The sequence below is a fragment of the Pristiophorus japonicus genome, chromosome 12 (assembly GCF_044704955.1).
Source record: "Pristiophorus japonicus isolate sPriJap1 chromosome 12, sPriJap1.hap1, whole genome shotgun sequence".
NCBI classification, from domain to species: domain Eukaryota; kingdom Metazoa; phylum Chordata; class Chondrichthyes; family Pristiophoridae; genus Pristiophorus; species Pristiophorus japonicus.
In genome coordinates this window covers 38,741,939-38,767,287 of record NC_091988.1, presented here as the reverse complement: position 1 = coordinate 38,767,287, position 25,349 = coordinate 38,741,939, and the positions used below count along the sequence as shown (strand labels likewise).

Genomic DNA, 25,349 nt, shown 5'->3' with positions numbered 1-25,349 from the left:
CTCTATTCTAGAAGAGCAACAGTCTATGTTGAGCATTTCTCCAAGGCAATTATTAATTACACTGTGATTATAAAAGTAGTAACAATTCAAATTAAGCAATTTGGATTCAATTAGCTTATCTTTATTCCATCAACCCCAAAAATGGTTAGCCTCACTTCTACATGACATTTTTTCTCGAGCCAAATTGAGAACAGAGTGCTTCTTTGAACACAGACAAGAACTTCAACTGGTTTAGCTCACTGAAGAAATTAAGCACATGATGCTTTGATGGTGGTCACCCAATATACTATTTGGGCAGCTAGATATCTTTTCCTTTCATAATTTTTTAGACATTTTTGCTATCAATTTTAAACAACAAAACCAACATTTTGCAATGGTTAAATTATAAGAAACTGTTACATTTAAAAAACATACTTTGTATCTGAAAATTCAAGGTTAATCACATTCAGAACTCTCTTCCGGTTTGCACTATAGTAGTAGTCAACAAATTCCTTGATGGTCAACTTGCAGGTCTTCTGTTTGGTGACATCTACAACATCAATAACTCTGTCTGGGCCTGGAAAATAAAGTGAGAATACAGCAAAACATGTCTATAAAGACTGAAGACTCTTATTATAGGGTAAAGTCATCAAAATCTCAACAGAATGTAGTCTCGATGGGGTTAAAAGTATAAACTCAAGTTATGCAAAACAGTAACTACCAAAATGGAAATGATTTCAAATGAATGGGTTTTGATTCGATTAACCATATTATTTTAAACACCGATCAAATTTGCTATAAAATCACATTAAAACGTACCATTGCTTAAAAAGGGAGAAAGGGACAGACCGAGTAATTACAGGCCAGTCAGCCTAACCTCGGTGGTCAGCAAATTATTGGGAAAAGTGCTGAGGGACAATTATTAATCGTCATTTAGAAAGGCACGGATTAATCAAGGATAGGCAACATGGATTTGTTAAGGGAGGTTGTGTCTGACTAACTTGATTGAATTTTTTGAGAAGGTAACAAGGAGGTTGATGAGGGTAGTGCATTTGATGTAGTCTTCATGGATTTTAGCGAGGCTTTTGACAAGGGCCCACTTGACAGACTGGTCAGAAAAGTAAAAGCCCATGGGATCCAAGGGAAAGTGGCAAGTTGGATTCAAAATTGGCTCAGTGGCAAGAAGCAAAGGGCAATGATTGATGGGGTTTTTGTGACTGGAAGGCTATTTCCAGTAGAGTTCCACAGGGCTCAGTACTAGGTCCCTTGCTTTTCTTGGTATATATCAATGATTTAGACTTCAATGTAGCGGGCATGATTAAGAAGTTTGTAGATGATACAAAAATTGGCTGTGTGGTTGATAATGAAGAAGAAAGCTGAAGACTGCAGGAAGATATCAAAGGACTGGTCAAATGGGCAGAAATGTAGCAAATGGAATTCAATCCAGAGAAGTGTGAGGTAATACAGTTGAGGAGGGCTAACAAGGCAAGGGAATACACAATAAATGGTACGACATTGAGAAGTGAAGAGGACCAGAGGGACCTTATAGTTCATGTCCACAGAACCCTGAAGATTGCAGGACAGGCAGATAAGGTGGTTAAGAAGGCATATGGGATACTTTCCTTTAATAGTCGAGGAATAGAATATAAAAGCAGGGAGGTTATGCTCGAACTGCATAAAACACTAGTTAGGCCACAGCAAGAGTATTGCGTGCAGTTCTGGTCACCACATTACAGGAAAGATGTGATTACACTAGAGAGGAACAGAGGAGATTTACGAGGATGTTGCCAGGACTGGGGACTTTTAGCAATGAGGATAGATTGGATAGGCTGGGTTTGTTTTCTTTGGAGCAGAGGAGGCTGAGGGGAGACCTAATTAAGGTGTTTAAAATTATGAGGGGCCTAGATAGAGTGGATAGGGAGACCTATTTCCCTTAGCAGAGGAGTCAATAACCAGGGGGCATAGATTTAAAGTAATTGGTAGAAGGATTAGAGGGGAGGCGAGGAGAACTCTTTTCACCCAGAGGGTGGTAGGGGTCTGGAACTAACTGCCTGAAAGGGTGGTAGAGGCAGAAACTCTCATCACATTTAAAAAGTATATGGATGTGCACTTGAAGTGCCGTAACCTACAGGGCTACGGATCAAGAGCTGGAAAGTGGGGTTAGGTTGAATAGCTCTTTTTCGGCTGGCACAGACACGATGGGCCGAATGGCCTCCTTCTGTGCTGTAAATTTCTATGATTCTATGAAAAAAGGCCGATATCAGCACATAGTGTGTGAATAAGTGAATAAAAACTAAAAAGAAAATTGCGATTACATCATCAACTGAACACTAGTCCGAAGGAGAAGCACATGCTATGTACATGGTAAATACAGGTACCTTCATTCAAAGAAGGATGCCTATAATTCTGAAGAGAAAGTAATTGATCTCTTGATTATACAAAATAATGATACTAAAACAGCACTGTACCTGATTAATATGTGTTAAATACTACATAAGAATAGCCCAGGCGCATTGCATCTTTCTCCTTCCAGCAATATCAAGGCCATAATGACTCGAGATGATACACAGATTCTCCCATACAGCTACATTAAATATGTCTTTTAAGTGTATATAATACCGATTAGCACAAGTGAATAATGACATAGTGGAATGTACTTCAATACTGCATGACCTTCATGTCACACCCACTGGTAACAATGGATAATACTCTCAAATCAACGAATATACAAGTCATCACTTGGATATTGGAGAACTGCTTTGATAGGATGTTAACAATAGTATTTAGTCTTAACAGCCAAGCCAAAAGGTCCTTTTGATGTCTACAATTTCAGTCCCTATATCAAAGTTAAAAAGAAAAACTATGAATGCTGGAAATCTGAAATTAAAATGAAAACGTTCAAAATGTACAGGAGGTCAGTTAGCATTTGAAAGCGAGGCTAATGTTTTGAGCAGAAGCCTTCTCCGATTTTACAAATGAAAGAAAAAAGAAAGAATCTACATTATTTAAAACAAACAATGGAGCTTTACTCTTTTATTTGATTTCATCAGAAACCCCTAATTATTTTATGGCCTCAGCCTGATATTCCATTATGACTCCTAGTTGCTCATAGTAGTTATTTACATTATGCTGATTTGAAACACACAATACACTTGATAACAATAGATTAAAAACTGAGATTACTTTTTAACATTACAGTATTCTGTATAGTGTAACCCAAATTCATTTAATATTTTTAACTGGTTAGGTGTTCTCACTGATGAGCACCTTCCACATATAATGCAATGACGATACATACACGTGCAAGATAGAAACCTATTTTTGCTTTACACAAAATGCATGATAAATAAGTGTTGGAAAATAAATAGAATGCAATATATTCTCGTCGATTTTAATATAATGAAAAAAATGACTTCTCGCTTTCTTCAATTTGTGTATAATACCACCTTTTGTTCATTTATATACTTACCAACATAATTTTCGAGGTCACTAACGGAAAATGTAAGTGGTGGTAAACTTAATCCTAAACCGTCCTTCTTTGCAACCAGAATAGGTCCAGTAAAACCATTTTCTTCCAGAAATCCCAAGGACAGTTGAGTTCCAGTCAGCCTCTGAATAACTTCCTCCGCACTACAGAAATAAATGTAGATTTACTTCACTGCAATAACAACTTTTGATAACAATGGTTATTTTAACTAGATAATACATTTTTATATATCTTATGCATATGAATGTCACGTGCATTTTTTGGTAGGCCAAATTGTTCGTAATTATGTTCTTTGTCATATTTTCCCATGAATATTTGTGGTCAAGATATATATACACAATTACTGAAAAAGGTTAATTACTTACTATTAACCATCATTCTTTTGAATGAAATCTTCATTGCACATATTCATAACTTGATGTTCCAATTGGGGAAAGCAAATGGGAGAAACTGCTCAGCATTTCACACAGCCTTTAATTACTCCTGTGATCTCATCCCACGATACCTCATTGCCTCCTAATCTGAGGAAGGATGTTCTTGCTATTGAGGGAGTGCAGCGAAGGTTCACCAGACGGATTCCCGGGATGGCAGGACTGACATATGAGGAGAGACTGGATCAACTGGGCCTTTATACACTGGAGTTTAGAAGGATGAGAGGGGATCTCATAGAAACATAGAAACATAGAAAATAGGTGCAGGAGTAGGCCATTCGGCTCTTCTAGCCTGCACCGCCATTCAATGAGTTCATGGCTGAACATTCAACTTCAGTACCCCATTCCTGCTTTCTCGCCATACCCCTTGATCCCCCTAGTAATAAGGACCTCATCTAACTCCTTTTTGAATATATTTAGTGAATTGGCCTCAACAACTTTCTGTGGTAGAGAATTCCACAGGTTCACCACTCTCTGGGTGAAGAAGTTCCTCCGCATCTCGGTCCTAAATGGCTTACCCCTGATCCTTAGACTGTGACCTCTGGTTCTGGACTTCCCCAACATTGGGAACATTCTTCCTGCATCTAACCTGTCTAACCCCGTCAGAATTTTAAATGTTTCTATGAGGTCCCCTCTCATTCTTCTGAACTCCAGTGAATACAAGCCCAGTTGATCCAGTCTTTCTTGATAGGTCAGTCCCGCCATCCCGGGAATCAGTCTGGTGAACCTTCGCTGCACTCCCTCAATAGCAAGAATGTCCTTCCTCAGGTTAGGAGACCAAAACTGTACACAATACTCCAGGTGTGGCCTCACCAATGCCCTGTACAACTGTAGCAACACCTCCCTGCCCCTGCACTCAAATCCCCTTGCTATGAAGGCCAACATGCCATTTGCTTTCTTAACCGCCTGCTGCACCTGCATGCCAACCTTCAATGACTGATGTACCATGACACCCAGGTCTCTTTGCACCTGCCCTTTTCCTAATCTGTCACCATTCAGATAATAGTCTGTCTCTCTGTTTTTACCACCAAAGTGGATAACTCACATTTATCCACATTATACTTCATCTGCCATGCATTTGCCCACTCACCTAACCTATCCAAGTCGCTCTGCAGCCTCACAGCATCCTCCTCGCAGCTCACACTGCCACCCAACTTAGTGTCATCCGCAAATTTGGAGATACTACATTTAATCCCCTCATCTAAATCATTAATGTACAGTGTAAACAGCTGGGGCCCCAGCACAGAACCTTGCGGTACCCCGCTAGTCACTGCCTGCCATTCTGAAAAGTACCCATTTACTCCTACTCTTTGCTTCCTGTCTGACAACCAGTTCTTAATCCATGTCAGTACACTACCCCCAATCCCATGTGCTCTAACTTTGCACATCAATCTCTTGTGTGGGACCTTGTCGAACGCCTTCTGAAAGTCCAAATATACCACATCAACTGGTTCTCCCTTATCCACTTTACTGGAAACATCCTCAAAAAATTCCAGAAGATTTGTCAAGCATGATTTCCCTTTCACAAATCCATGCTGACTTGGACCTATCATGTCACCTCTTTCCAAATGCACTGCTATGACATCCTTAATAATTGATTCCATCATTTTACCCACTACCGATGTCAGGCTGACCAGTCTATAATTCCCTGTTTTCTCTCTCACTCCTTTTTTAAAAAGTGGGGTTACATTGGCTACCCTCCACTCCATAGGAACTGATCCAGAGTCAATGGAATGTTGGAAAATGACTGTCAACGCATCCACTATTTCCAAGGCCACCTCCTTAAGTACTCTGGGATGCAGTCCATCAGGCCCTGGGGATTTATCGGCCTTCAATCCCATCAATTTCCCCAACACAATTTCCCGGCTAATAAGGATTTCCCTCAGATCCTCCTCCTTACTAGACCCCCCGACCCCTTTTATAACCGGAAGGTTGTTCGTGTCCTCCTTCGTGAATACCGAACCAAAGTACTTGTTCAATTGGTCCGCCATTTCTTTGTTCCCCGTTATGACTTCCCCTGATTCTGACTGCAGGGGACCTACGTTTGTCTTTACTAACCTTTTTCTCTTTACATATCTATAGAAACTTTTGCAATCCGTCTTAATGTTCCCTGCAAGCTTCTTCTCCTACTCCATTTTCCCTGCCCTAATCAAACCCTTTGTCCTCCTCTGCTGAGTTTTAAATTTCTCCCAGTCCCCAGGTTCGCTGCTATTTCTGGCCAATTTGTATTTGTACAAGATTCTGACAGGACAGGTTAGATGCAGGTAGAATTTTCCCGATGTTGGGGAAGTCCAGAACCAGGGAACACAGTCTTAGGATAAGGGGTAGGCCATTTAGGACTGAGATGAGGAGAAACTTCTTCACTCAGAGAGTTGTTAACCTGTGGAATTCCCTGCCGCAGAGTTGTTGATGCCAGTTCATTGGATATATTCAAGAGGGAGTTAGATATGGCCCTTACGGCTAAAGAGATCAAGGGGTATGGAGGGGTATATAGAGAGGAAAGGGGTACTGAGGGAATGATCAGCCATGATCTTATTGAATGATGTTGCAGGCTCGAAGGGCCGAATAGCCTACTCCTGCACCTATTTTCGATGTTTGTATGTTTAAAATGACATTCAGGAAGGATAGAGTAAAAGGAAAAGGAGGTGGGGTAGCATTGCTGGTTAAGGAGGAGATTAAGGCAATAGTTAGGAAGGACATTAGCTTGGATGATGTGGAATCTATATGGGTAGAGCTGCAGAACACCAAAGGGCAAAAAACATTAGTGGGAGTTGTGTACAGACCTCCAAACAGTAGTAGTGATGTTGGGGAGGGCATCAAACAGGAAATTAGGGGTGCATGCAATAAAGGTGCAGCAGTTATAATGGGTGACTTTAATATGCACATAGATTGGGCTAACCAAACTGGAAGCAATACGGTGGAGGAGGATTTTCTGGAGTGCATAAGGGATGGTTTTTTAGACCAATATGTCGAGGAACCAACTAGGGGGGAGGCCATCTTAGACTGGGTGTTATGTAATGAGAGAGGATTAATTAGCAATCTCGTTGTGCGAGGCCCCTTGGGGAAGAGTGACCATAATATGGTGGAATTCTGCATTGGGATGGAGAATGAAACAGTTAATTCAGAGACCATGGTCCAGAACTTAAAGAAGGCTAACTTTGAAGGTATGAGGCGTGAATTGGCTGGGATGGATTGGCGAATGATACTTAAGGGGTTGACTGTGGATGGGCAATGGCAGACATTTAGAGACCGCATGGATGAACTACAACAATTGTACATTCCTGTCTGGCATAAAAATAAAAAAGGGAAGGTGGCTCAACCGTGGCTATCAAGGGAAATCAGGGATAGTATTAAAGCCAAGGAAGTGGCATACAAATTGGCCAGAAATAGCAGCGAACCTGGGGACTGGGAGAAATTTAGAACTCAGCAGAGGAGGACAAAAGGTTTGATTAGGGCAGGGAAAATGGAGTATGAGAAGAAGCTTGCAGGGAACATTAAGACGGATTGCAAAAGTTTCTATAGATATGTAAAGAGAAAAAGGTTAGTAAAGACAAACGTAGGTCCCCTGCAGTCAGAATCAGGGGAAGTCATAACGGGGAACAAAGAAATGGCGGACCAATTGAACAAGTACTTTGGTTCGGTATTCACGAAGGAGGACACGAACATCCTTCCGGTTATAAAAGGGGTCGGGGGGTCTAGTAAGGAGGAGGAACTGAGGGAAATCCTTATTAGCCGGGAAATTGATGGGATTGAAGGCCGATAAATCCCCAGGGCCTGATGGACTGCATCCCAGAGTACTTAAGGAGGTGGCCTTGGAAATAGTGGATGTGTTGACAGTCATTTTCCAACATTCCATTGACTCTGGATCAGTTCCTATGGAGTGGAGGGTAGCCAATGTAACCCCACTTTTTAAAAAAGGAAGGAGAGAGAAAACAGGGAATTATAGACCGGTCAGCCTGACATCGGTAGTGGGTAAAATGATGGAATCAATTATTAAGGATGTCATAGCAGTGCATTTGGAAAGAGGTGACATGATAGGTCCAAGTCAGCATGGATTTGTGAAAGGGAAATCATGCTTGACAAATCTTCTGGAATTTTTTGAGGATGTTTCCAGTAGAGTGGATAAGGGAGAACCAGTTGATGTGGTATATTTGGACTTTCAGAAGGCGTTCGACAAGGTCCCACACAAGAGATTGATGTGCAAAGTTAGAGCACATGGGATTGGGGGTAGTGTACTGACATGGATTGAGAACTGGTTGTCAGACAGGAAGCAAAGAGTAGGAGTAAATGGGTACTTTTCAGAATGGCAGGCAGTGACTAGTGGGGTACCGCAAGGTTCTGTGCTGGGGCCCCAGCTGTTTACACTGTACATTAATGATTTAGATGAGGGGATTAAATGTAGTATCTCCAAATTTGCGGATGACACTAAGTTGGGTGGTAGTGTGAGCTGCGAGGAGGATGCTGTGAGGCTGCAGAGCGACTTGCATAGGTTAGGTGAGTGGGCAAATGCATGGCAGATGAAGTATAATGTGGATAAATGTGAGGTTATCCACTTTGGTGGTAAAAACAGAGAGACAGACTATTATCTGAATGGTGACAGATTAGGAAAAGGGGAGGTGCAAAGAGACCTGTGTGTCATGGTACATCAGTCATTGAAGGTTGGCATGCAGGTGCAGCAGGCGGTTAAGAAAGCAAATGGCATGTTGGCCTTCATAGCAAGGGGATTTGAGTACAGGGGCAGGGAGGTGTTGCTACAGTTGTACAGGGCATTGGTGAGGCCACACCTGGAGTATTGTGTACAGTTTTGGTCTCCTAACCTGAGGAAGGACATTCTTGCTATTGAGGGAGTGCAGCGAAGGTTCACCAGACTGATTCCCGGGATGGCGGGACTGACCTATCAAGAAAGACTGGATCAACTGGGCTTGTATTCACTGGAGTTCAGAAGAATGAGAGGGGACCTCATAGAAACATTTAAAATTCTGACGGGGTTAGACAGGTTAGATGCAGGAAGAATGTTCCCAATGTTGGGGAAGTCCAGAACCAGAGGTCACAGTCTAAGGATAAGGGGTAAGCCATTTAGGACCGAGATGCGGAGGAACTTCTTCACCCAGAGAGTGGTGAACCTGTGGAATTCTCTACCACAGAAAGTTGTTGAGGCCAATTCACTAAATATATTCAAAAAGGAGTTAGATGAGGTCCTTACTACTAGGGGGATCAAGGGGTATGGTGAGAAAGCAGGAATGGGGTACTGAAGTTGAATGTTCAGCCATGAACTCATTGAATGGCGGTGCAGGCTAGAAGGGCCGAATGGCCTACTCCTGCACCTATTTTCTATGTTTCTATGTTTCTATCCCCAGTTCAACTTTAGAATCGTCAGTACATAAAGATTCAAAAAGATGAAAACGCCAATGGAATAAGAGGAGGAGGAGGAGTGAGGGAACGCAAGTACAGACAAAATATAATTAAGAATGAGGACTTCTGGTAAGTAACTTTTCTTACCTCATTCAAGTTTTCTCTGTGTATACGCATAAGATTATATACTGAAGTAGTACATAATAGTATGCAAGGTTGAGGAGGGATGGAGAAGAGAAATGGGTACAATAATGGACATCACCAAAACATGGTCAAATAGTTCAATTTGTTAAAGAGCCTAACAGCGAAACTGATGAAACAATATTGGACCAACTGAAGGAGAACTAATCAGGTTAATGTTTGATAAAGGTGCAAAATATGCTTATGTAATTCACCATCCACCTAATTCTAACATGGAGTTGCTTCCTTCTTCCCACACAGCATGAAGTGGAAAGAAAAAGGCATTAAATATTGAGCAATTAAACTAGCATCAGAAGAAAAATGAGATGGATTCAACAGGCCACCGTATACGAGAGAAGAAATCCACATATACACCATCTATTCCCCAGTAGTCTTGATGTCAGACCCAAATCCTCAAACAAAAGGTTGGCATCTGGCAATCTGATCTGAAGGAAAACAAGTCTTTCTTCTGAACATCAGTTTATGCCCCCATCCATGTCCAATACCTGCTTGCAATACAACGTCCTTTGGATTTTGTTATTATAGAAATGCCAGATAGTTTTGGAAGATTTCACATCGAAGGTGAGGCAGCAATGCAAAATACGTCACTGGTGATCAGAAAATCATACTCACAGGCAAAACTTTCTGGCTGTAGCCGTACTGCATTCTTGAACAGATCAGGTTCCGGTTTGTTGGTCTGAATTAATTTGGGGGTGGGGGGCATACTTTATATTCTTAACTCTGAAGTGGAAGAATTGATCAACAACTTTCTCATGCAATGTTCAGCCTTCATACTGAGATTCGGTAAATAAAAAATGGCATATTCCACAGGATAGATTCTACCGTTTGGAACAGCATTTTTCATCAAAGTGCGAGAAAACAAACCGAAGATTGAAACTTGTACCTTTCAGGGTCTGTGTTTATTAACGATACACTGAATTCATTTTCCAAACCATCAGGAGAGACCATCTGATGTGGTACAGAACATACTGGGCATAGGGTCATTAATCTGCCCCACTTTGGAAGACAACGCAGTTACCCATTTCTGTGGAAATGTCTTCTGCTGTAGCCTCTTGACAGCTTCATTTGAACCACAACATAATAGGCAAAGTCAGAAGAGTGTGCATGTAAAGATAGGAAATGCATAGCTTATGCATGGTCAGGGAATTTATTCATCAATCAGCAGATAACATTTTCCCTTTTTATGCTTTGAAATTGTTGGTCATACAAGTTTCTCCCTTATCCAGAACTCCCTTATTCGGAACCACCCTTCGTCCAGAACCATTCCCAGTCACCAGGTGATGCATGCGCATAACTCCAACGTGAACAAATTGAAGTCCTTCTTCACTGTCGACTCCCACAATCACTGGCCTGACCCCGTGATCCACTGCATCCCTGCACCCCACCCCCCTCCGCCCCCATGATCTCTCTGCCGCACTCCTAGCCCCGATATCTCCTTGCTCAGTACCTGTACCATCCAATTTAACGTGACCACCCCTCATCCGGAAAAAATCCCTTATCCAGAACAGGCCAGGCCCCGAGGGTTCCAGGTCAGGAAGGTTCAACCTGTACCAAGTTTTATTTTAAGTGACAAGATCATTTCCTCCACAGTTGATGTGGTAGCCTTGAAAAGTTTGTAAGTGCACCTTGAAAGTTACTGTTTTACCACAAAAAGTTAAAGGATGCAAGAATACTAACTTCCATGAAGAAAGGATAAAATAAGAAATAAACAGATGGAGTACTCTTGGTTTCTCTGATAACTCTCTCTGGTTTGCTTTGCCCAATATGTAAAGGTCAGACAATTTCACTGTTTAAGCCATTTGTTCTGTGATTTAAGTGCATATTATCAGATTTACCTCACCCTGTGATTTGTTTCTGTTAGTCCCACTACTTTCATAATTTTGATGCATCTGGCAAGTAATCAAAGTAAGATCTTGAGATAAATAAACTAAAACTGTAGCTGAAACCATCTAATATGTAGCATACACCTGCCCACAAAATAATGGGCAAACTATATAAGTAAACACAATGAGGTTTGTTACAAGCAGAATATATTTTTAGAAATGCACAAAATAAAAATGTGATGCTGGAAAGATCTTTGACCATACAACTAGATTTACATAGCGGGTATAAAATGTATGGAATTGAGTTCCGAGAGAGGCAGTGAAGGCTGATTCCGTCAGCAAATTCAAGAGAGAATTAGATAAATACCTGGTGAAAAATGTTTTACAACTTTACAAGAAGTGTCATGGGATATGATTTTTCCTAGACACTGGGACCAGCCAGGTGAACAACAGGGGTCTTTTCCAGTCCTGTACATTCCAAGTTCTTATGTACTATTGTTCCATCAAAGTTTAGTTTTACCATTCAATGATTAATAAGGTAAAACTGCAGAATAAAAGCAAAAGAACTAATTTACAATAAATTCACCTCACGATCGTTGGGCACCATCTGCTGCATTTTGTTGCAGTACGTGAACTGCTTATACAGAAAACCAGCATTCTGCTGCCCAATATTCAGCTTTTGAAAAATAAGTACCGTGCTTTTATTAACTTTAATATATTTGTTTAAAATTAGAGTTACACTGCTAATTTGAAACTTAAATGTTTCTGTATTATGCAAATACAATTTTCAAAGGAAAACGGTACCATATTCAACTAGAGTATATATGGTTTCTTTAAATCAACAATTCAAAGTAAGGCAATACAATAATTATGGCAATCTGCTCAGTATGCACTTGCGCAAATTCATTACAATAAATGCACAGATAAAACATTCTATAGCTGTTGAATTTACTAACGTCTTGAATGTCAGTAACTCAAATTTCCTAGTTTAATTAGTGAGTAGTCTCCCACAGCAAAGAAAAGCTTAAACAAACGTCTCACAAGCAAAGTTTTCTAATGGCTTCCACGTGAGATACCTACTTGGGGAAGGTCCGACTTCGGAGCTCTTTAATGAACACCTGGCTTCCATTCTGCACTGGTCGGATAATATCCACGTTGTGTATCGGCTCATACTTTTGCCGTTTCTTTTTCACTAGAAAGTATAAAGAAGAAAATACTGCACTTAAAACACCTAGCAAAATATTACAGCATTCTAACAGCATCTTTTAATTGGGATGGAATGTGAAAAGGAAGATCACATTGGTAGAGATGTGTCAGACGCAAGTGTTTTCAGAAAGTGCCTTTCATGGCCTCAGGATGTCCAAAAGCGCTTTACAGCCAATGAAGTACTTTTGAAGTGTAGACACTGTTGTAATATGGTAACTGCAGCAGCAAATGTGCACACATCAAGATCCCAGAATCAGCAATGTAATAAATGACAAAATCATCTGTTTTGGGCATTAGCGACACCGGGAGAATTTGCCCGCTCTTCTTTGAATAGTGCCTGGGGGGTCTTTTACGACCACCTGAGAGCGCAGACAGGTCCTCAGTTATTATCTCATCTGAAAGACAGCACCTCCGACAGTACCATACTGAAGTGCCGCCCTGGATTACGTAGTCAGGTTTCTGGCTCAGAGGTGATAGTGCTACAATCGAGCCAAGGCTGATACCCATCATGACAATTTAAAAGTGGATTACTGGCCTTCAGGTGAGGTATTTCTCCTTCATTAAATATAGTTATCCTTCACATGCCACAGGTAAATCAAGGCAATCTAACACTGGAATCACTAAGGGCGCTTTTATTTTAAGACATCATCTTGCATCAGATTATTTCTACTTCCCATACACTCCAGAGAAGGCATGTGATTTTGAGGAGTGTCCTATATTCTTTGCTCCCTTTGTGGTGACTCTGGCTCTGTTATAGCTCACTTCTCTTATCAGGCTCCTACTGAGGCTCCTTTCTCAACTGTGAGCCTGTCAACTTTGATGTTAAGGGTTCCCATTTAAGCTGATCCTGATTCCATAATGGAAGATTTGCCAAAGGTAAGTGTGCCAAATTTCAGTGTTTCTTCCTTGCCTTGTGCAGATGAACTGTTATACAGTCTGATATTGTAATAGTAATAGACCATTTTATTTCTCTGGGTGCTGCCTTAAGCAATTTAATGTTTCAATTTATTACATATACTTAAGTAACAGCTGGGTTTCAGATTCTTGTTCGGCAGAAAAAAGGTGAACCTATGCCTTTGAAATGCAGCAGCAATTACATTATGGACTAGCTTATCTGTTATCTGACCGTGTGTTTACTTGTATGGACTATGGTGACCTTAATGAGTGAGTGAGTAGACAAATGTATTTTAACACATGACAATTTGGGATTGTATAAACAGCAAAGCCACGATAGCACCAAAATACAAGGCTTCTAAATATAAATCTGGGACCTTCCATGAGAGCGATGACGAGCTTTTTGGTTGAGTGATTCCAAGGTTATCTACCCTTCATTAGCCTTATCTGTGAAGTTTGTGCACAGCATGTTCCAGGTATGAATAATTTAGTACAGCAGTGACAGACAAAACAACTGATGAAGACGACAGATAGTCTGAATATTCTTGCTGTCCCTTACAGTATATGTGCAGGAGCAACAGGCAACAGCCTAGAGATTACAGTTTGCAATATTAGGACATAAATATGCTTAATAGCTTTGTATGTCATTCCTCTGAGATGATAAACTATTTAAAATAGATTAACATCTTCATTAAAATTAGCATTTTTATTCTAATACTGCAAACAGTCGCTTCTAGGTTAACATTTCAAGTGGGATGGACACTGCATGCACAAATAATGGTACTTGTTGGTGAAGTTCAAAGCAATCAACCAGTTTGTTCTTGTAAAGAAAGCCTTCAGTCACATGTCCAGCCCCTAAAAGCAAGTATTCCTCTAAGCTGAGTTCATACAAGATGGAATTTGTGGTTGTGGATGGAATCTGGCAAAATACTACAAAGAACATCTTATGATTATGTTGAAATCTTCCAAGAGTAACCAAATAATAGAGCAAGTGGAATACTGCAAAACAAGAGATACTGGCCTCAACTAACATTGAAAGCATACTTGACATGCTTCACACATATGCTTCTCCCATCGAAAAAAGCTAAGAAAACATGATGGACCAAGAAATATGTCAGCAGCTGTTTACAAACATATTCATGATTTAAATACATGGGCTACAACAGAATCAACCACTAATTTGGCAGCTCTGACACTCAAGAAGCAATTTGAATAATTGTTGATTATATACAAGGATGAAAAGCACAATTCAGTCAGCCAGCAAGTGTATTTTTTGCTATACTTTTAATCTGGTACAGATGGCAGTTATGATAATGACTTGTGATGTAATTCTCCAGCTAGCAGACAACCCTGCAACAAAAGTGGAATTGAACACTTGTCTGGACAACCTACACAAACTTCTACCAACTGCACAATTAATATTAACAGAAACTAAACACAACAATTTACATGGCTGTCAAAGAAATGTGATGATCTATCAACGTCTTCCTCTGCACAGCCTCGATACCAAACTAAGTTCTTCAAAATATGAAGATATGTTGACTGATAATTGACAAGAACCTTAGCATGTATAACCAACAATACAATACAGAAAGCGCTGAATTATGACTTGCACATAAAAATTATATTTCAACTGTGTTCGTATTTTTTTTAATTTATGTATAAGGAACTAGGAAGACTTAAAACAGAAAAAAATAGAATTTTGTTTATTTCGGACTGCAAATTGCCTTTTGATTATATATGTTTAAATATTCAGCTAGCTTGACAACTTCAAGCTGCATTCCCAAGATGTTCACCTGCTAATGTCCACCCTCTCAATGCCATCCTAACCCTTGTCCCTCCCTCTTTCCTCTAGGATCTTCTCAGCACCTGGACCTGCTGAAGAAGACACCTCAAAAGAGGTTAATCCTCTTGCGGATGCATTGTCACGCGCTCCATCCTTCCCAACCAAATGGCTGTTTAAACCAGAGTTTTTGCTTCCTACCTGCAAATAATTTTGTAAACTACACTTTACCAATCAATAAGTCCTTATATTAACAGATTTATTCAAAGTTTGCCTTCCACGGGAGTAGATTTTGCGGCACATTTTTTATTTACACCAGCAAAAACACCTTCTTCAAACATAAGAACATAATAGGAGCAGGGGTAGGCCATTCAGCCCATCGAGCCTGCTCCGCCATTCAATATCATGGCTCATCTTCTGCCTCAACTCCACTTCCCTGCACTATCCCCATATCTCTTAATTCCCTTAATATCCAAAAATCTATTGATCTCTGTCTTGAATATACACAATGACTGAGCTTCCACAGCCCTCTGGACTAGAGAATTCCAAAGATTCACAACTCTTGAGTGAAGAAATGTCTCATCTCAGTCCTAAATGGCCGAATCTTTATTCTGAGACGGTGGCCCCTGGTTCTAGATTCCTCAGCCAGAGTAAACATCCTCCTTGCATCTACTCTGTCAAGCTCTGTGAGAACGTTGTATGTTTCAATGAGATCATCTCTCATTCTTCTGAATTCTAGAGAATATAGACCTTGTCTACCAAGCTCTCCTCAATGGACAATTTCCCATCCCAGGAATCAGTCTGGTGAACCTTCATTGCACTCCCTTTATGGCAAATATATCCTTCCTTAGGTAAGGAGACCAAAACTGTACACAATACACCAGGTGCGGTCTCACCAGGGCCCTATAAAAATTGCAGTAAGACATCTTTACTCTTACACTCCAATCCTCTTGCAATAAAGGCCAACATATTATTTGTTTTCTTAATTGCTTGCTGTACCTGCATGTTAACTTGCAGTGCTTCATGTACAAGGACATCCAGGTCCCTCTCACCATTTAAAAAATATTCTGCATTTCTCTTTTTCCTACTTCACATTTCTCCATGTTAAATTCCATCTGCCATATTCTTGCCCATTCATTTAACCTGTTTATGTCCCTTTGCAGCCACTCTGCATCCTCCTCACAACTTACTTTCCGACTTAGCTTTGTATCATCAGCAAACTTGCATACACTACACCCAGTCCCCTCATCTAAATCATTGATATAGATTGTAAATAGCTAAGGCCCAAGCACCGATCCTTGTCAAACTGAAAGTGACCTGTTTATTGCTACTCTCTGTTTTTTGTCTGTCAACCAATCCTCAATTCATGCTACAAAAACACAAAAGCAAAATACTGCTGGAATCTGGAATAAAAACAGAAAATGCTGGAAATCTCTGCGAGTCAGGCAGCATCTGTGGAGAGAAAAACAGAGTTAACGTTTCAGGTCGATGACCCTTCATCAGAACTGGAGAGTGTTCGGAAAGAACAGATTCTTAACAAGCACTGAAAGGCAGAGGGGAAGAAAGAACAAAGGGAAGGACTGTGAGAGGGTGGAAGTCAAGAGAGATTGGAGACACAAAAGGGATGATGGGCCAAATTGAAATGGTAATGCAAGGAGTGAGAAAAACATTCGTCAAGATAGGATGTGAATCTTAGGAGGTGTCTCATATCGAGGATGGCTTGCTTCCACACCAAAAAGGGATGAATTCTGATAGAGAATTCAAACAGGCTGCAAAGTTGAGAAAACACAGATTCCATGTCTACGTGCTAGTGAGCACATTGCATTAAGTCATCAATCAACTTGACATTTCAGGACCTTTGGCAGCGAGCCAATTAGGGGTTAACAATATATCAATTGAGCCAATAAGGTCAAAGGAGGCGAGTTCTGTAAATTGATCCAGGATAAGAACAGCCATGTTTTGCCACGTGTTCTCAGAAGGACAAAGGAACTGGCAATCAGCCAAAAGCTTGTATGCTGCTGTTGGAATAAAGTTACGTTAAACCTACAACCGGAGTTCACATTTCATTGAAAATTGAGAGATCTAACAATTCTGGCATCACGAACACGATCGCTGAGGGAAGAAACTGAATTTTGGACATCGGACCTACATACTGAGGTAAGGACTCCTCTTCACAAAAGTCCTTGGTCAATTGTCTAAATTCACCTCCCCTTCTACACGATTCCGAAAGCCTCCGGTTTGCGAACCCTCCGGTTGGTGATCGGCTCGAGATCCCATAGTCGTCTAAACTTCGGCAGTGTGTTAGTTAATTCATCACCGACCCACTGATTCGGCTGGAAAGCCTACGACTCGAGACCCCAGTAAAGAAATTAGTAATGTGGCAGCAGAACATAAGAGAAAAGAATTGCCTGCAACTGTTAAAGGTGGGTGGGCAACACCTGAGGTTTCGATAGATGAAATCCTCAAACAGTTGAAAGAATACCTAGAGCAACAATTCGACTTATCTAAAACCTATATTAAGATCGAACGAAAATACAGAACCTCCAAAGGACAATGGTCCTTGGACGAGATCAAAAGGGTCTGGGGAAAAACGACCCGTATGAAAAATAAAGAACGAACCAGATGGTCCCTAGCTGTTATGGGACAGATATGACAGCGGAATGAAATTATAACGTGTTCCCAATATGATAGGGACCTGACCAGTACAAAGGACCAATTGCAAGCGGTTTGTGAACAGCTGAGACAGAAAAAGCTTGAACTTGAAAAGTCGGAAGCGTAAGTTAAAGATCTTAAAGGTGAAATTAAAGAGTGGAAAAAATCATTAGGTCAAGAGGCAGTAACAGGAAAAGGAAAATGTATCGGTCAATTCCCAGGGTACCCATGTTTGTATAAATTAAAAGCGCAAACCCAAAGACACGACCGAGGAATAGATACGGATTCTGAATCCTCTGACGATACAGGGTCGGAGGATGATGAATTAGGGGTGCACTTTGCCCCGTTTAAAAAAAGACGAATTGTAGTCAAATCAGAAGAGACTGCGGATGAGGACGGAACCAAAAAAACAAAGAAAAGGGTGTATGCAGAATACTTATTCCATGATCCGGCAGACCCAGAGAAAATTGATAAATGGTCCAAGGAGTTGCCCAATCCAAAGAAAGGGGGAGTGAAAACGTGGGACCAATTGGACCGTTAAAGAAATATATATCAACTTCATCCCTGGGACGGAGTGCAAATTTTGACCATAATGGTGCCAAAAACACAAGGAAGAAAACTGCACGACAAGGTAGAAGCAACTTTGGGGCAGGATGAGCAAGAATTAAACGCAGGATGGGAGGCGATTAAACACTGGCTGCAAGCCTTCAGTCCAGCTCAGACAGACTGGGGAAAAATTGCAGGTCCTGGAGTATGACGAGCGGTTTAGATGCACGTGGCTAGAACATTCGGGTATGAACAATACGGATGAGGAAATGGATGAACAAGTGTTTGGACCCCTGAAAGCAGCTTTCGTGGCAGGTCTAAAGCCAGAACTGTCCAAAATGCTTAAGGTAGTGTTACCGGACTGGGAAGGTAGAGGAACTACCTTTGCAGCATTGGTGGATCGATGTAACCAATTAGATCGGGATATGGGAGCTAAAGTCCGAGCTGTGCAGGCTATGGGATGGAAATCCTAGGATTCCGATAAACAGTCATTAGGAAAATTACCCGGAAAATGTCATTATTGTGGGAAAGAAGGTCTCTGGGCCAAGACGTGCAGGGCAAAACAGCAAGGTCACGGCCAGGGAAGAGGACGCAGCCAGGGATACAATTCAGCCAACAAACCAGGCTTGTCACAAGATAACGACCTCAAAGAAGCATTTAAGCGACTGACAATACAACAACAGAAGGAGTTACTTGGGATAGCAAAAAACGATTAGAACCTGCCCTGGCCCCCCTCTTCGCACTAATACAACAGAGGGGAGATGGGCTATATATAACTGTGAGGGTAGGCGATAAGGATGTGGACTGTCTTTAAGACACAGGGGCGGAATTAACATGCTTACTCCTAAAATATGGAGACTTTTTGCCGTTGGATGATAGGGCACGTACAGCCTATGGAGTTGGGGGCCATAAAATGGAAATTAAAAGGACAACACCGGTACTTATAGGGCTGAGTCCACATGAACTAACCACGCCGGTCTGGATAGGCCCAGTAGATCAACCCCTTTTTGGAATGGACGTTCTAATCCAAGTAGATTCATCGTTGCATTTCGAGGATGGTCGGGTGACATGGTCAATAGACCTTTGAAGAAAGAAGAATTGAACGAACACCCGATATGGGCTAAAGAGAAGAACAATTGTGGTCTACTCCAGATGGAGCCTGCGTCATTTACCGGGACCAAGCACTAAACAGTATCCCATCAGTCCAACTGAAATCGCAGGAATCTTGCCGGTTATTCAGCAATTGGAGAAACAAGGGGTGCTTATTAAAACGCATAGTTCCTCCAATAGCCCCGTGTGGCCGGTATAGATATCTAATGAAACTTGGTGTTTGACTGTCGATTATAGGAAAGCTAACCAGTGTATTGATCAAAAAGCTCCTTTGGTCACAGATCCCTCCACTATTTTTAATGCCCTCAAACCGGAACATAAATATTTCTCGGTTATAGATATGGCCAATGAATTTTGGTCGGTGCCTCTGGCACCAGAGGTTCGACAATGGTTTGCTTTCACGGTCCAAGGACAACAGTATACTTAGACCCGGTTACCGCAGGGTTTCCACAACAGCCCTACGGTACTCCACATGGCTTTACAAAGCCACTTGCGAGAATTACCTCCCCTGTCATCCACAGTCATCCAATATATAGACGATATCCTGCTAGCTTCAAACACGGAAGAACAGCATGACCAAGATTTACAAGCTTTGCTGGACCACCTTTGGCTGAAAGGACATAAAGCCAGCATCGACAAAGCACAAATATCCCAAGAAGAGGTTGTATACCTGGGACAAAAGATTTCACAAGGAAAGACAGAACTTACCCAGGATAGAACTGCAGCCATTCGGGCTGCTAAAAAACCCACCACTATTCAGGAACTAAGGTCTTTTTTGGGATTGTGTAACTTCAACAGAAATTGGATTGACCCCTTCACACAGCATGCTCAGCCACTGAATGATATCTTAAAGGGGAAACGTGTCTCTAAAGAAGCCATCACCCTCACTAAGGAACAGCAAGAGGCCTTCCTGAGTTTGAAAAAGGCTTTGTGTTCGGCACCGGCTCTGGGAATCCCTGACAGTGGTAAGCCATTTACCCTGTTTGTCCATGAAAAAGAAGGATACATGACAGCTATACTGACACAAGAACATGGGGATCAGCAAAGACCTATTGGCTATTATTCGGCAAAACTGAATGCGGTAGTCCTCGGATGGGGAAGTTGCCCAAGGACCATGGAAGTTACATGTCGAGCGGTAATGATCACTGCGGGTCTAGTCCTCGACCAAAAGCTGATTGTCAAGTGTCCCCACACCATACACGCTTTGCTGTCTATGAATAGAATGTCTCAGGTGACGGCAGCTAGATGGACCCACTGCGAAGCAGTTTTGGAAGCTCCAAATCTCCATAACGTCCAGGCCAGCCGGTTAATCCCGCAACTATGCTCCCGATGTCAGAATCGAGGGAGCAAGAGGGGGGAGAATGTGAAGAGTATGACTGCGTGGAGATTTTAAAAGAAACAGAAGAAGCAGCCTTAGCAGCAGAGGAGCCTCTGCACAACCCAGACCTCATCCTGTTTACAGATGGTTCCTCCTTTGTGGACAATGGGACCAGAAAAGCAGGATGGGCAGTTACAACCTTATATGAGGTAGTGGCAAAAGGATGTTTACCCTCAGTAACGTCAGCACAACAGGCCGAGTTACGGGCCCTGTCAGAAGCATGTCGAATAGCAGAAGGATGGACAGCTAATGTCTACACAGATTCGCGTTATGCTTTTGGAGTCGCTCACGACTTTGGTCTGTTATCGCAGAAAAGAGGATTCCTCACTGCTGCTGGTACACCTATCCGAAATAGAAAAGAAGTCCGAGACTTACTAGAGGCCATACAATTACCTCAGGAAGTGTCCATCCTGAAGTGTAAGGCCCATACCAAGGAAAATATCACGGAAGCACAGGGAAATGCCCTAGCGGACCAGGCAGCTAAAGATGCCGCCTCACAGGGCGTTCCTCCAGAAGAACCAACAGAGATGTGCAGATTGAAAGCACTCAGGACTCTGACACGAGACCTTCAAACAATGCAAGGCGTGTACGCCCGAGAGGAAAAATGGACATGGATTGAGGCAGGAATTAAGCTATGCGAAGATGGTGTCTGGAGACAAAGAGTTACCGACAAGCCAGTCACGCCACAAGCGCTTATGCCTTTTTTTAGCCCAACAGATCCACTCGTGGGGACACTTGGCCTCACAATAGATGATGGCACGGTTCCAGAAAAGCTGGTGGGGTAGGGGATTTAAAAAACATGCCCAGCTGGTAGCAGACCGCTGTGTGGTCTGCCAGAAAAATAATTCTGGACCCATCACGGTAATGCCCCAAATGAGGCCCCCTGCCCCTGTCAGACCATTCCAGCATCTGCAGGTTGATTATATATCTCTCCCTCCATGCCAAGGATATACTAACATTCTTGTCATGGTCGACAGATTCTCTAGATGGATAGAAGCTGTCCCAACTAAAAGAGCCACAGCCAATCACACTGCAACGGTCTTGTGTAAGGATTACATTCCCCGATGGGGAGTCCCAAGTAGCATTGACTCAGATCAGGAAACACACTTCACAGGTGCTGTCTGCCAAGAAGTCTGTTGGTTACTGAACATTACGTGGGATTTACAGTATCCTGATCATCCACAATCATCAGGACAAGAAGAGCAAATGAATCGAACTCTGAAACAACGGTTTGCCAAATATCACCAAGAAGGAACACCATGGCCCCAGGCACTACCAATAGTGCTATGTAGCATTAGGGCAACCCCGAACAGAACTACAGGTCTAAGCCCATTTGAAATTATAACAGGTAGACCCATGTCGCTGCCAGGAACTATCGACTTACGGAAAACTGATGTTCACTTAATGAGTGACACTTTGTTATCATACTGTCAGGACATAACCAATGCTATTAGTTCTGTTTCCCGACAGGTATCGGCAGCTTGGGGTAATCCACCCGAAGGAGGACACGACATAATCCCGGGAGTCTGGGTCTATGTGAAAAAGTTGCATAAAGAACCTTTGGGTGCCAAGTGGGAAGGACCTTACCAAGTGTTATTGACCACCCAGGCAGCTGTTAAAGTCCAAAGAAAGAAAGCCTGGATCCACGCTTCACACGTTAAACGAGTACCCGTAACTGAAGCTGAAATCTGATGAGGACAATTACTTTTTGCCAAAATGTATAAATTTACTGTATTACTGACTGTAGGTATTCTAGGCATTTGCCTACTTCTTACTAGCCGACCTTCTGCACCAAAGGAAAATAGTAGAGTACCCAGGGAATTACATGTAAATACTTTTTTTATATATGTCATACATTTATGCCAAACAAGGTAACATTTCCAGTTGTTGGGTGTGTGCGCATATTCCTATTCACTCAAAGGGAGGGATTCCCTTGAGGCCAATTCCCTTGAATATCTCGGAAATGGCTGAGTGGATAATTAATCAAAACAAAACAGGCAATGCATTTCAGGATACAGAAAACTGGGCACGTAAATGGAAGTCAGCAGGTTACAATCTGACTACCTTTGAAAGGGGGTTCCAACCATGCTACAATAATTCCAAACGGCCCCTATTTTTTGTTATCACTAATACAACGGGGATAGGAAGACTGGGGGGAAATCGGTCTGTCTGATAAGAAACATCAAAGGAGGCCAAAATATGGGGTATAGTAACTGCTCCCAGAGTTATAATGTAATCAAGCCACGGAACCGTCCAAACTGGGCCGATGTGGGAATTCTTAACGTAACGGGAATTCTGAATAAAACAGATGGAAAAGCCTGGACAGGCCCCGGAGTGTTGCTGACAAAGAAACAGCTAACATTCATTGCCTATAATGGCACCTATTGGGTGTGTGGCCACAAGGCCTACCCTTGGCTGCACCAGAATTGGATGGGATCCTGCTATTTTGCCTATATTGTGCCATATATGTATCATATAAAGTCACTGTCAGAACATCTACACCGTCCTAAGAGAGCTATCACAGAAACAGAGAGGTTCTTTGCCATTCTGATCCCCAGGTATGGGACCGCCAAACTGGCAAGGGAATCCATTAACATGGCATCCGTTGTGGAACGGGTAGCCAATGATACCTCAGAGGTCCTATTTAAAATCAATGCAGAAATGGTAGCAATCCGCACAGTAGCCTTACAAAATAGACTGGCCCTTGACTACATTCTGGCTGAAAAGGGAGGTACTTGTGCCCTACTCAGAACTGAGTGTTGCACATATATCCCAGATAGCTCCGAAGAAATTACCCACTTAGCGGAGCATATCCAAAAGGACGTAGAAAAACTTAAGCAACCCCCATCATTCACTTTGTGGAGCGGAGCCACTGAATGGCTAGGTTCAATAAGAACTTCATTGGTGGAAGGTTTAATTCTTTTCATTGTAATTATTTTACTTTTATATTGTTTATGTTGATTAAATGTTGTTGCAACCAGGCGGCTGTAGCTGCTATCCCGCAGGTGAGACACCTGCAGGTCCCAGCAGACTGTCTGTACGTGGCACAGGGGTATGTTATGCTTAAGGGAAGGTTGTTTACTGGTTGAATTAAGATATTGATTTCGATTAAATTGGAATAAGGTTAATTAACCTACTAAAACCAGACTTCCATTGTGGCCACGATGGAATTCGGGTTGATGTAAATTTGTGTGGAAGCTACTAGTCCGGACATGTGGCGAAACACATCAACAAATTAACATGTATGAAATTATTTTGTAGACTGTTTAACCAGTGATACCTGATGTTTTATGATTCAGTATGTGAAAGAATCAAAGGGGGGATTGATAGAGAATTGAAACAGGCTGCAGACAGGCTGCAAAGTTGAGAAAACACAGATTCCATGTCTACGTGCTAGTGAGCACATTGCATTAAGTAATCAATCAACTTGACATTTCAGGATCTTTGGCAGCGAGCCAATTAGGGATTAACAATATATCAATTGAGCCAATAAGGTCAAAGGAGGAGAGTTCTGTAAATTGATCCAGGATAAGAACAGTCATGTTTTGCCACGTGTTCTCAGAAGGACAAAGGAACTGGCAATCAGCCAAAAGCTTGTATGCTGCTGTTGGAATAAAGTTACGTTAAACCTACAACCGGAGTTCACATTTCATTGAAAATTGAGAGATCTAACAAGTTCACAGGTGTTTCAATGAAGGACCTGACATTCCAGGTCCCAAACGACATATTGAAGGGTTGAAGATGCCTGTGCGTGGGTTGTTTTAATGTGTGGTGGCTGTTGCACATCAGCCACCACACGGGCTTGACAGAGCTAGGTTTTGTTCCAGTGGCAAGGATTAACCAAGATGACTGGAGACCAGCTCTGTTGCACGGACCTAGTGCCCACACGTATCGCAGTGTGGGCCCTGGGCCCTCGCCTCTTCTGGGCCCCGAACTAATGCTTCTCCTGGGCCTCGATCACTTTGCTCTACAATCTCTCGCTGCTCCTTCACCCCAACCTTGCCACTCCTGCTGTATCTGCCCAAGCTCCAATCAGCGACCTTGATTTTAGTGATGTCCAATCAAGTTGCCCTCCTCCAAGTCGTCGCCCTTCTGCACCAGCTCGTGCTGCTCCCTGAAGTGGCATGTCTCTACACTGCTTCCGGGCCTCCGCACCTCCGCTCCTTTTATGGCCCCGACCTGCCACTGGTGGTTTCTCGCAGGTCGGGGCAGCCACGCTGCTCCCAAGCCGCCGCACCTCCGCTTCTTTTATGGCCCTGATGTGAATGGCAGGATAATGACCAGTTGCCATTGGAGACATAGAGAAAAAAACTAACAGGCTCGGGGGAGGGGGAGGGGGGTGCAGATCGGGAGAGGGGCAACAAATTGTTGAACTCAATTGAGTCCAGAAGGCTGTAAAGTGCCTAAACAAAAGATGAGGTGCTGGTCCTTGAGCTTGCATTGCGCTTCGTTGGAAGAGTGTAGGAGACCAAGGACGGAGAGGTCAGAGTGGGAATGGAGTGGAGAA

General features: G+C 42.3%; 1 protein-coding gene across 1 annotated transcript in view; it reads right to left on the bottom strand.

Moving 5' to 3' along the window:
• The window catches only part of phf2 (PHD finger protein 2), a 158,241-nt gene that overhangs the window by 61,296 nt on the left and 71,596 nt on the right, over window positions 1-25,349 (bottom strand). Inside the window, exons 3-5 of the mRNA XM_070895324.1 lie at window positions 12,354-12,465; window positions 3,449-3,609; window positions 415-556 (exon numbers count right to left, since the gene is read on the bottom strand). Of these exons, the coding sequence (XP_070751425.1) occupies window positions 415-556; window positions 3,449-3,609; window positions 12,354-12,465 (415 nt within the window). The remainder of the gene's footprint in view (window positions 1-414; window positions 557-3,448; window positions 3,610-12,353; window positions 12,466-25,349) is intronic.